The sequence below is a fragment of the Chaetodon auriga genome, chromosome 7, assembly GCF_051107435.1.
Source record: "Chaetodon auriga isolate fChaAug3 chromosome 7, fChaAug3.hap1, whole genome shotgun sequence".
NCBI classification, from domain to species: domain Eukaryota; kingdom Metazoa; phylum Chordata; class Actinopteri; order Chaetodontiformes; family Chaetodontidae; genus Chaetodon; species Chaetodon auriga.
In genome coordinates this window covers 9437489-9450911 of record NC_135080.1, presented here as the reverse complement: position 1 = coordinate 9450911, position 13423 = coordinate 9437489, and the positions used below count along the sequence as shown (strand labels likewise).

Genomic DNA, 13423 nt, shown 5'->3' with positions numbered 1-13423 from the left:
GGAAGGGGAGGCCACATATAGCCCAACTGGTTTCATCAGGGGAGAAGAACTGCTGACCCGGACTGAGGATTTCATTGGACAGTGGAAGGAACATTTTGAGGAACACAACTGACGGATCAACCATAGAGAAGGCAGAGCTGGAAGGTGCGGGGGAGACCTTGTGCATTTCACCGGTCGAGGTCAAAAAGCTCTCCAGTGGCACTGATGAGATTTACCCTGAGATGCTGAAGGCTCTGGTCAATGTCAACTGAGGGTCAGGGACAGACCCTGCAGAGTTGTAGCCTGGGTTTGTGATTGACTCCAACAACAGGCATATCAAATTGCTCAGCCTCCCCAAGAAAACCATATGCCAGTGTGCTGGAAAAGGAAACTTCTTTCTATTGTCGAACATCACATTTCGGAGGATACGTCAGGATTCCATCCTGGCCATGGAAGAGTGGATTGGCTGTTTACCTTTAAAAAGATACTGGAGGGATCATATGAGTTAGCCCATCCAGTCTACGTGTGTTCTGTGGACTTAGAGAAGACTTAAGACCATGTCCCCTTCAGTATGTTGTGGTGGATATGGAAGAAGTACAGAGTAGCTTAGCTCTGTTCTTGTATAACTGCTGCAAAGAGGACCACACAGCTGAATCTGTTTGTCTGTTTTGATCAAACTCACCTGACCACTTAAAGGTTGTGCGTTTGTCTCAGGCAGTAATTTGGTTATTCATTCATTCATTGTGTATCTGCTCTGTGGAAGTAAGCAGCTCTCCAAAATGCACTGACACAAGTTTCTTGAAGGACTCAAGTTGCCATATTGTCTATGTATTTAAAATACATCAAGTCTCTGAAGCACCACACAACCCACAATATTATTTCAGTATTGTAGTTTCACAGTGTTGATGTGTTATATTGATGTTCATTTTTAAAGGTTTAAGCAGGCATACAGGATAAGCTGATGGTAAAGACATACAGTGATGGCCTACACGTCCTAATGTTTTAAAGCTGCACCATACAAAGGTCATGTACCTGCCTAGAGGGTTCCTGAAGTGTGCCAGAACAAAATAGACCACTATTAAGGGCATCTTCATCAAGAAATGTTGGTTTAATTTTTGAAATGACAGTGTTTTGATGATTTCACTTGCACTTGCAGGACTGTCACATGGCAGTTCTTTCCTGAACATTAGAATTCTTACAAAATAGTGAATTGAGTTTTTATTGTCACTGTCAAACCTTCTGTCCATACATCCTTTAACCTTTATACATTAAATGCCCCAAAAGGCAAATTTTAATAATGAGAATTAGGAGAAATTGAGGTGAAACGAAGTTAAATCTGTCCTCTGTGGTAATATAGACAAATATGAATTCATAAAACCCAATGACAAAAGTGGACTTTCAGGACTAATCTGGCTGAGTTTAATCATCACTCGGAGGAGCAGATATATTATTAAATATTAAATATCTATTATTAAATAGATATCTGCCAGAGCATAGCTGCAGACCTGCTATTATCATATAATATTTTAGCAGGGTAGATACAGATTAAAACAACAAAAGACTTATGGAGGAGAGATGTGTGTGTGCCTGTGTGTGTGTGTGTGTGTGTGTGTGTGTGTGTGTGTGTGTTTCTGTGTGTGTGTTTCTGTGAGTGACATGTTTCAGGGGGGTGACTTGTTTGTGAACTTATACATTGGGAATAACCTATGAGCACAAAGTGTTGTTTCAAATTTAATCAGCCCTGGATAACAACATGCACTGAAGCGTAACACACACACTTGGGAAAACTTGTTATTGTTCCTATTCTGGAAGGGAGGTGGCATTATGGCATCACACCCAACCTGCCAATTACCTTTTACCCAGGGAGCTGAGGAGGGGAACAAGTGGCCAGATGGGCAAGCAAAAACAAGCAAGTGTTTCCAACAAGACTGATGACATCTGGCCTGAGGCTTTGAAACAGGAGCTCACCAGGTGTTGTGTTGGAAATTAATTAATTTTGAGTTTTAATGGACGGTGATCCTCTTTCAAAACAAGCCGTTCACATTAATTAACAAGACTACAACAGAACCATTATTCAATACCAGCTGCGCTAATTAGTTTGATATTGGAGGGAAAAAAATATAATCTTTATGTCCTGTCTTTTGTAGCTGGTTTCAAACACTTATTTATATGCTTTTTGTCTTTGAATACTATAATTCTCAGTGAAATCACGAGGTTCTTACTGAAAACAGCAAAAAAAACAGAAGCAAAGTTTCAAATGGTTCTCCAGACAGTGATCTTATAATCTAGCTTTGAAGTACCTCACTCATCTACTGTAGGTGTAGGCCAAACAAACCTGACACAAAATGTTATGGAGAAGGTGGAACAAAATTGTCATAAAAGCACAAAATTTAATTAGGTTTCAATATATGCTGTATTTTGGGGGAAATACCACGACTTGGCTTTTTTCACTGAGTTGTAACTGTCTGCTGGACAACCTTACGTCTCAGTGGGGTGTATATTAAATCTGGGCTGACCAAACATGGTCTGGATGTTCTTCCATACATTCTTTGGACGTACTTTAATTTGACTGTATGGCACACATTAATAGTTCTGCTGTGATGTCTGGAGAGTTGGGAAGCATGGTCTGGACAGTTTTTCCTATACAAGCACCTTCATATGTTGTTCATATGTGCTTTAGAGAAATAAATCTGCCTTGTTACACCCTTTACAACCCCCCCCAAATCATCAGAAAGCCTCTGTAATACTCAGGTTTGTGGGCCTCTATCGGTGTTCTCATGATCATCAGACGGCAAGGTTTTGGTCAGAGTGAAAAGACTCATAACAAAAGATGACCTTAGCCAAGTCCGTATGGTTCTGCTAGTCTTTGGTGTACAAAGCACTCGTGTGCTTTTTAAGACATTCAGTCCCTCCAAGAGTTTGCAGTGGTACTTCACAACAGATGGTGCTTCTCTGTATTTCTGAGGGTCATGTAATGTCACGCTTTGACTCCTGAAGCAATGTCAGATTTCTGAACATTTTTAATTCAACTGAAAGGCTATGCAAGGTGCAGAAGCTGCCCTCTGCTATAAAGTAACCTTCATTTCAGCATTGATGATGGAAAACAATACGTCTAAAATCAATTTGAAGTCTTAACTGTAACTAACTCTTAACTCCTGGGTTATTGTCAAGGTCAGGATTTTGAAGTATTTATACCTTTAATGAAGAAGCTCTCTTGATCACAGACCAACTCAAGGCTCAAGTGGCACTTCACAGGGGATGTAAAAAGTCCAAAGCTGGATTTAGACCAATGGCTAACTTTCCTGATAAGCTTGATGATTTAAGCTAAACTACCCTGAATGAAAGTAACTCTAAAGCTCTGAACAGTGTTGACTGGAAGGCAGATGTTTCCAGAGCTGACTTTGCATTAACAGCATTCTAATGTTGACCTCAACTGCAGAAATCTCAGCAAACACTTTGTTCCCATGATGCATTGTGATAAGTGTACTCTTTATTGTCTTATGTTGTTCATCTGAGTATTGTTCATACGTTTTATGAGCAGTTTCTTCTTCTTCTTTTTTTACTTAGTCATAATTATTATGAGCATCACATCAACAACATCTGTTTCATTATTACAGATTTATTACAGATTTTCAGCAATTGTACAATATTGCCAGGAGATGGCACCATTGTCCGTGGTATAGCTATGCTCAGTTGACAGAACAAAGACTATGTGGGTCTTTGTGTGGGTATACTTGCATTAATTGTGTTGAGGGGACGAGTTTACAAGGTCAACTTTAACATTTGAGGTCAACTAACACTAGATATGGACAGGACTTTAGACCGGACTTAAACTGGACTTCAACTGTTTGTCCATTACTTTTCACTATCTACTTTGACTTCTCTGCTTGCTTACTAACAGCTTTGCACACACTTACGCCCATATGTGTCCTATGCAGTCGGCCTGTTGTAACTTGAGGATTCATGGCTGTTGTGATAATACATATGTTAAATATCCGGCCTCATACCTTAATCCTTGTATGTGTTGATATTCCTCTTAAACAGAAACATTTACTCCAAACAAGTTTCTTTCTTTTTGCTTTTTAATTAGCTCTTTCCAAGTATTACCACACAAGATAGTACTCCTAGTTTGGAATTACTGTGTCAGGCAGCAGTTTGGTGAAGGCCCTTCTGTTTTTCAACATGACATGTTGTTCTGCATGAAGCTGGGTCCATGAGAGAGGGAGCTTGGTATGGAAGAACTGCACAGAGAATTGACCTTAACCCCATCAAACAATTTTGGGCTGGCTGTGGGCCAGGTCGTATCACCCACCGCCAGTGACCATGGGAGGAACTGGAATGTTGTATTAATTTTGATGGTTTTAGAGAAAGATGTTCGACAGTCATATAGGGGTGTGATGTTTAGATAACCACATAATTTTGGCCATGTCACATAGATTATCATTAACGGCCTAATACACTGTTAAAGGGACAGCAGGATACAGTATGCAGAGAGCATGCAAACATCAAGGCCAGGGGGCTGGGTCCTATCCTCTGTTTTGATTTGATCTTCTTGATGTGAGGTGACGGTGCTGACCCACATAATAAACTGTCATTGTGAAATCTTTCATAACATTTTGGATATGTTCTTCATTATTGAGTTCCTGTCAAACCTAAAAAAGGTCTTTCTTTCTTTCTTGTTTGTTGAGTTCAAAAGGCCACATCTTGGTCAAATAAAAGTGTCAGATTTTGGGCTCCAGGGCACAGTCTTAACAAAGGCCTCAAGTCCTCCAGTAGAGATCTGAAGGGGATCGTGATGCAACAGCCCTGAAGGAAAGTTTCCAGTGTAAGCTTCGAGGAGAGGTGTGAACTCTGGAGGGAGTTGGTTAGTTCATTAGAGTGTGTTATGTTTGTGAGTGAGTAGAGCCTGAGGTGTAAGCCATGGACAGGCCTGAGGCGCCTGCACTTCACCACATGTGCTCCGACTAAAACAACCCCCATATGACATACCCTCTGAAGAAGTGTTTCATAAACTCACAGACACCTCTACAAACACACAAACAAAATATCTTTTTAATTAACAAGGGCTTAGGAGGCATATCAGCTGATTATCAAACCTCCTTTTGGCTGAAAAACAACAATTAAATATCACATGAATCAATGCCTTGCTAAATCAGGTGTGCTGAATTGTTTATTTTGATCAGTTGTCAAAAGTGTAGCTTTAATTCCCTCATCCAATTACAGAATCCACTCAAAATGATGTGACATGTAGGACAAAATAATAGAAAATAAAATGTAAATGTAAATGTTCTGCAGATTAGGGTCAATTAATGAATATGTAAATAAATAGAAATTGTAATATCGCTTGCCATTAATGCTGTTTTTTTAGGTAAAATCTGTAACTATTAATTCTTCTTTCGTTCTCTTCAGGCAGAGTGACACTTTGCACAGGATCTCAGTCAATTATTAAAGGACCAGTGAAATAGGATTTGGTGGCATCTAGTGGTGACATTGCAGATTGCAACCAGCTAAACACCCTTCACATCACTTCTTGCTTTCCAAGCATGGAAGAGAACCTATGGTGTTATTCTGGTGGTGTAAAAACATGAAAGGAGCCAGTGTTTGTCCATTCTGGGCCACTGTAGAAACAATATGAATATATGTGCATGAAACACAACAATTCCTATTTTCCTACTTGCTGGTTTTTTAAGGGAACTTGGGATCCTCGTCCCATTTTGCATCTGTACGATAGGTGTTTGCTTTTGGCCCACCATTAAGTTTCAGTTTTGGCCCGCTGAGGGAAAAAGTTTGGCCACCACTGATATATAAAATTAAAAAAAACAAAACAAAACAAAACAACAAAAAGATTTAAAATCATGCACACCTGTTTCCACATTTTAATTAGCACAAATAGGGCCTGCACAGTAGAGACTGTCTACTGTAAGCAGGATGGGACTAAAAGGCCTTACTCAAGAGCACATCAGTGGTCTGTGTATCGAACCGGCGACAAGTCACAAGCAAACATAAGATACATCACAAGATATATGATATTTAGTGAACATATTTTCAAGGTTTCATTCCATTATAGCAAGGCTAGAAGGCTATATCTGCGATGTTCGGTGCAGACGATAAAAAAATAAAATAAACAAAAAGAACTGATTGGATGAAAAATTGAGAGGTAACTTATGACAGCTGTAATATTACAGATCAAGCTTGTCATGCTCGGACCAGTCAGACCAGTATTTTGCCTCAGGAATACTTCAATAGACTCAGATATATTAACGGTAATCTGTGCCTTGACCTATTGTTAGCATGCTAGTGTGCTTATGTTATCATGCTTACACGTAATACATCAACATGCATGCAAACAACCATTGAATCACAGCATGCTGGTGTTCAACATTAAGTAAAATTTAGTTCATTGAGGCTTTTTTTAGTGCCACCTGTAGGACATTTAATATATTTTAACTATGATACATGTATTCAAATAAAATTACTTCTTTAATATGTGCATATACTCGGATATGTGTAGTGTATGTACACACAACACAGTGTCAGTATTTGATGCAAAGCCCCAGATCAGTTTGAATTTCTTCTTGTAATAGTCACCTGTTTGATCAGGCAGGCTTAAATTATTTGATTAAATCATTTTGAAATGTTTTGCGACATACATTTTTCATTTGTTATTCATTTTTGGTGGACTGTTCATTCATTGTTCATTGATCTAACTTGACATCTGACTATTAAAGTATTCTGTCTACCATTCTGCACGTCACATTAAGATTTGATTCCCCTTTAAAAACAAAACAAAAACAAAAGAAAGTAACTTATGTTTTTCCTTCATTCATTATTGAAGTTTGCTGAGTTCAAAAGGCCACATGATGATCAAATTATGTCAGATTTTGGACTCCAGGGCAGTCTCAACAAAGGCCTCAAGTCCTCCAATAGAGATCTTTGGGGCATCATGATGCAACAGCCCTGAAGGAAAGTTTCCAGTGTAAGCTTCGAGGAGAGGTGTGAAAGCAGGCTGGAGACACTGTGGGCTCTGGAGGGAGTCTGTTAGTTCATTAGAGTGTGTTATGTTTGTGAGTGGGTAGAGCCTGAGGTGTAAGACATCACAAACACACATACAACAATTTCTTTTTTAATTAAAGGGGGCTTAAGAGGCATTTCAGCTGACTATTAAACATCCCTGTGGGTGAAAAACAACAACACCAAATTAAATATCACATGGCCCAATGCCTTACTAAATCAGGTGTGTTGAATTGTTTATTTTGATCGGTTGTCAAAAGTGTAACTTTAATTCCCTCATCCAAATACAGAACTCCCTGAAAATGATGTGACATGGAGGACAAAATAATGAGAAAAATGTGAGTGTGCCAAATAATTTAACATTCACGAGGATGATCATTGTGTAAACACACAAATATATTTTCTATACTCTTATTCAAAGCTTTTATTATTTATATGATTAAATCTTATATGTTGGTACAGATGTTGTATATTAAATATCCAGATACTGCATTTTTTTTTTAAGGAGGAAAATCAAGAAATGACATCTCAGCCCACATGAGTAGATTTCAGATATCTGTCTGATGACTATTTAATATTTGCTATTGCATTATTTAAAATGTCTGTTTAGTGCCTTAACAAAGCATTGACTACAGTGCTGAGTGAATTATATGTATATGCTATTGATTGATTGATTGATTGATTGATTGATTGATTGATTCATTCATTCATTCATGCTGTTCTCAGTGTTCTGGGGAAAACAATAGTGGTGCTAATGGCCTTTAAAGTTATCGTTCCAGGCAGCAGTGTGATGAAATGGTTTGGGCCTGCTCAGCAGAGACTCAGTGTTTTGGCCTTTTACTCTCATACAGGTTGTAATTTGAATATCTTGGCTGAGAATAAACCCTTTTCAAGAATATGAAACTCTATAAAGAGACGATTATGTACACTTTTAAGCAAAGAAATTGGACTCCTTGCAGTTCTATGTTTTGTACTTTTTGGCTTGAAAGTTACCTGATAATTTCAGTGAAGCTAAATTTATCATCTTCAGCATGCTGTGCAATCCGGATCACTTTTATCCCCGCATATATCAGCTCTCTCTCTCTTTTTTTCCTTTCTTTTTTCTTTCTATTTAGCCTCCAGTTACAGACTACTTCCTTTGCACCAAAATGCTTTATCTTCATCTTTTAGCTTTGTCTTTGTTCTCAAACCTGGACTGAACATGAAGAATCATCTGAAAGGGAAAATGGCGTCTGATTAAATCTAGACGTCAGCTTAGAGGAAATGACAGTATATCTTTTACTTTTTAATTTCACAGCTTGTGACTGATTCACCTTCCCACGTTAAAAAAGGCACAGAAATTTAAATTATATGTCTTTCTTTCTTATTTTCTTTATGTTTTTGAGTTACAGATAGACAGACTTTGTTCTCCAGGGCAAAGTCTTAACGAAGACCTCAAGTTCTCCAGTAGAGAACATGAACATGATGCAACACCCCTGAAGGGATGTTTCCAGTACAAGCTTTGAGGGGAGGCGTGGAGGCAAATGTTGTTTGTGAGTGGGAAGAGCCTGAGGTGTAAGTCATGGTCATCTCCACAAACACACAAACAACAATTTCCTTTTAATTAAAATGGGCCTAGGAGGCATATCAGCTGACTATTAATCACCCCTGCAGGTGAAAAACAACAATAACATCAAATTAAATATCACATGGTCCAATGCCTTAATAAATCAGGTGTGTTGAATTGTTTATTTTGATGGGTTGTCGAAAGTGTAACTTTAATTCCCTCATCCAAACACAGAACTCCCTGAAAATGATGTAACATGAACAAAATAATAGCAAAATGTAAATGTGCTAAAATAATTCAAGATCAATTATTGATGATTGATTTTATTAAATAATATTAACTTAATACTACATTGTGATTGATTTAAACATACATACACAGTACAGTAATTCCTCACAGTCTGCATCAAAACATAGAAGAAATTCATGAATGCATTCAAAAACTGCCATCAAATAAACAGCCACAATTCAAAATGTATCTTTAGTTTTGAATTGTATCATGTAATCATTTCCATTTTCAGTAAAATTTGGAGTAGCTGAATATATTAATGAATAAGATGCATGTGCATAATTAACACACCTTTGGAACCATGACTGACAGCACGGAGTCACAGAACGAGAAGCCAAATATGAAGTTTGAGTTTCTGGCTGAAGGTATGAGGAAATTTTTTCATCTCCACATTTTGAAGCACAATAAGCAGGACCTGAGCTGTTTCATACATGACAGGCCCTAATGCCTGGTTGTCTCTTCACATGATCAAACTTTGCTTGTAATGTCACTGCACTGTGGGAAAGAAAATAGCGAGTATAATTTTAAACAAAAGGAAGGATCCCGTGTATCTGTTGTTTTTTCAGTAACAAAAGCATTAAAGACCTTCCCCTGCTGACTGAATGCACTTGCTCCAGAGAGGGCCTTTCATGTTGTCTTGTGAGCATGGTGGCCTCCGTAATTTCTCCTCCATGCTTGGAAGGAAACAGTGAGTGGAGAGGTATTCAGAAGGCTGTGATCTGCAACCTCAATGCCAGATGCTCACTGGACCTTCAAGTCAGGTTGTGTAAGGTGAACCAATATCAGTTTAAATGTGCTGGTAGTCCTGTCTGCTTCCCAAACTGAGGATGTGCTGACTGTCAGTAACTGTAGGTAACACACTGACTATGCATAATTGCAACCTCACTGCCAAAAAAACATGAACTATCCCTTTAAAGTAAAAGTAGAAATATGGTGTACCTCAACATTGAAATACAATTTTACTTAGATTTACTTAGGAAAGAAGTAAAAGGATGCAGAATTCCCATTTTCAGGATGATATAATAGAAATTCTATTATTACATTTACTGTTGGCCAGTTTATCTGTCGCAATGCATCATATTTGATAAGTAACTGGTAACTTCATCTGACATGACGCAATAATTTCCAAAAATAATTTCATGGCAAGACGCAGTTGGGACACATATCAATATGTTACTTATCTCTGATTGGTTAATACAAGGTGAATGAGCACTGCCGTGAGCTAACATTATAAAATGTCCCATTTAAGATCACTTTGACCCCGACTGGGTGGCTCTGCTTTGTCAGCAACTGGGAGTGGAAAATGTCACCGGTGATAACAGGGCTGGTTTTCATTGGGCTCCTGATGGCATTTGGAGGAGCAGAAGAGGAAGCTCCTTTCTGTCAGATACTAGGGAGTCCCGAGTTCCCTCTGATGTCTAAAGAGGGAGATGTCATGATTGGTGGAGCCTTTTCCATCCACAGCAAAATCACACAACCTCTGCTTTCATTTAGAGAGAAACCAACACGTCTCACGTGTTCCAGGTAATTTCGAGTACTGTTTATACTTTCTCATGAGTTTTATCACAGTGAATGCAAGTTTGCATTTTGCTCTTTTTGTCTCAGTGTCAACCTCAGGGAGTTTCGATTTGCCCAAACCATGATCTTTGCAATTGAGGAAATAAACAAAAGTGAATATCTTCTTCCAAATGTTTCCATCGGATATCGTATTTATGACAACTGTGGCTCAACATTATCCTCAATGCGGGCCGTGATGGCCCTGATGAATGGTGATGAGTGGAGTGCAGGAAATAGCTGCTCTGGTCAATCTGCTGTTCATGCTATTATTGGGGAGTCTGAATCGTCTTCAACCATTGTTCTGTCACGCACCACTGGACCATTCAAAATACCAGTGGTAAGATGCCTGTCTATATGTATCACTGTGTATATTATATGCAAACTCTCCTTATTATGTTTCTCTGTTTATTTTCAGATAAGTCATTCAGCTACTTGTGAGTGTTTGAGCAACAGGAAGGAGTACCCGTCTTTCTTCCGAACCATTGCTAGCGACCTCTACCAAAGTCGTGCCCTCGCACAGCTGGTCAAGCACTTTGGCTGGACTTGGGTGGGGGCAGTCAACAGCGACAGCGACTATGGCAACAACGGCATGGCCATCTTCCTTGCTGCAGCTCAGGAGGAAGGAGTGTGTGTGGAGTACACAGAGAAATTCCACAGGGCAGAGCCAGAAAAACTTCTGAAAGTGGTAGAAGTGATCAGAAAGAGCACTGCCCGGGTCATTGTTGGTTTCCTGGCCCATGTAGAGATGAATAACCTCCTACAGCAGTTGAGTCTGCACAACATCACAGGCCTGCAGTTTATTGGTGTGGAGGCCTGGATCACTGCTGACAGCCTTGTGACTCCCACCAGTTTTAGTGTGCTGGGAGGTTCACTGGGTTTTGCTGTGCAAAAGGCCAATATCAGTGGCCTGGATGATTTTTTAATCAAAGATTTCTGGGAGATAGAGATTGAGTGCAAAAACACAAACAGAGACAAGATGACAAAAACAGCAAATTGCAGACAAAACCAGGATCTAATTGAGCTTAAAGATTATGATGACGATGTTGCAGAGCTGAGATACTCCACAAACATCTACAAAGCCATTTTTGCTGTGGCTCATTCTCTGCACAGCATCCTCAAGTGCTCCAAAAGTCAGGGATGTGACAAGACTGTAAAGGTTAATCCCTGGCAGGTAAGAAGAACTGATTACTTAACTGTTTATTTCTTATTCCTGTACATTAATATGTTGACATATTGTCTTAATGCTATTTAGGTAGTGGAGTCTTTGAAGCAGGTGAATTTTACCATTAAGAACGGGGATCAGGTGTGGTTTGACAGCACAGGAGCAGCTGTGGCTCGGTATGAGGTGGTGAACTGGCAGCACGGATCAGATGGCTCAGTCCAGTTTAAGCCTGTTGGCTACTATGACGCATCCCTACCTCCTGGACGGAGGTTTGTCCTCAAGACCGAAGCCATAATGTGGCCTGGAGGAAAGACAGAGGCAAATATCATAACTGACAATCAAACCTACATTAAGTAACGCTAGTGTTTGTCATAGCCATGCAGTTTGATGATATTTCATCTAGAAATATTGTTTGAAAAACGTAACATCTGTCATTTTCTTTGATTCAAGTTGCCCGTGTCAGTGTGCAGTGAGAGCTGTCGTCCCGGAACTCATAAAGTCCTTCAGAAAAGAAAGCCAGTCTGCTGCTATGACTGTGTACTATGTGCAGAGGGAGAAATCAGCAACAGCACAGGTACATGTACAACAGACCAGAGCAACGTGCATACAGTGTTTGCCTGCCACACTCTGTGTATCATGTTAAAGTTTGCTATGGTGCAGGCTCTCATTTATCTTTTCAGGATGTAACCGATTAAAGTACAATAATAGTGACACTATTTCTGTTACAGATTCTAATGACTGCAAAAAGTGTCCTGACGAGTATTGGTCCAATCAAAACAGAGATGCATGTATACTGAAAAATGTTGAGTTCCTCTACTTCACTGAGGTCATGGGTATAATACTTGTATTTTTCACTTTGTTTGGTGTTCTCCTTACTTTAATGGTGGCCATTCTATTCTTGATCAATAAGGATACTCCCTTGGTGAAGGCCAACAACTCTGAGCTGAGCTTCCTGCTGCTCTTCTCCTTGACTCTGTGTTTCCTGTGTTCTCTGACCTTCATCGGCCGGCCCTCTGAGTGGTCCTGCATGCTGCGACACACAGCGTTCGGCATCACCTTTGTCCTCTGCATCTCTTGTGTTCTGGGGAAAACAATAGTGGTGCTAATGGCCTTTAAAGCGACACTTCCCGGAAGCAGTGTGATGAAATGGTTTGGGCCTGCACAGCAGAGACTCAGTGTTCTGGCTTTCACTCTTATACAGGTTGTAATTTGCATACTTTGGCTGACAATAAAGCCTCCTTTTCCCTTCAGAAATATGAAACTCTACAAAGAGAAGATTATTCTTCAGTGCAGTCTTGGATCACCTGTGGGGTTCTGGGCTGTGTTGGGGTACATAGGACTCTTAGCTGTCCTCTGCTTTGTACTTGCTTTTTTAGCTCGAAAGTTGCCTGATAATTTCAATGAAGCTAAATTTATCACCTTCAGCATGCTGATATTCTGTGCAGTCTGGATCACTTTTATCCCAGCATATGTCAGCTCTCCTGGGAAGTTCACTGTGGCTGTAGAGATATTTGCTATTTTAGCCTCCAGTTATGGTCTACTTATCTGTATATTTGTACCAAAATGCATTATCATTGTACTTAAACCTGAACTGAACACAAAGAAACATCTGATGGGGAAAAAGTAATCCTATTAAATCTGGACATCAGTTTAAAGGAATATTACTTTTTCATTCTATTCATTTATCCCTAAAAACTTTCTTTTTTTCTGTATCAAACTCTAGATAAATGCTACAAAGCAACAACCTACCTATATGTAAATACCACAGACTGTAGTCAACATACAAAACCACTTAAAAATTAGAAAAATCTTTTAATATTGGAATCACTTGTAATGGTCTTTCACAATAAATTTGATTGATAATTAAACGAAGGATGTAC

The 13423-nt window shown here is 39.3% G+C and overlaps 1 protein-coding gene across 1 annotated transcript; it reads left to right on the top strand.

Moving 5' to 3' along the window:
• The first annotated feature begins 2387 nt into the window (after nucleotides 1–2387).
• Nucleotides 2388–13170, top strand: LOC143323493 (extracellular calcium-sensing receptor-like). Its single transcript, XM_076735362.1, has 7 exons — nucleotides 2388–2442; nucleotides 10198–10348; nucleotides 10430–10718; nucleotides 10797–11552; nucleotides 11634–11861; nucleotides 11994–12117; nucleotides 12272–13170. The coding sequence occupies exons 1-7, from the start codon at nucleotides 2388–2390 to the stop codon at nucleotides 13168–13170; spliced, it is 2502 nt and encodes an 833-aa protein (XP_076591477.1).
• Nucleotides 13171–13423: the final 253 nt, after the last annotated feature.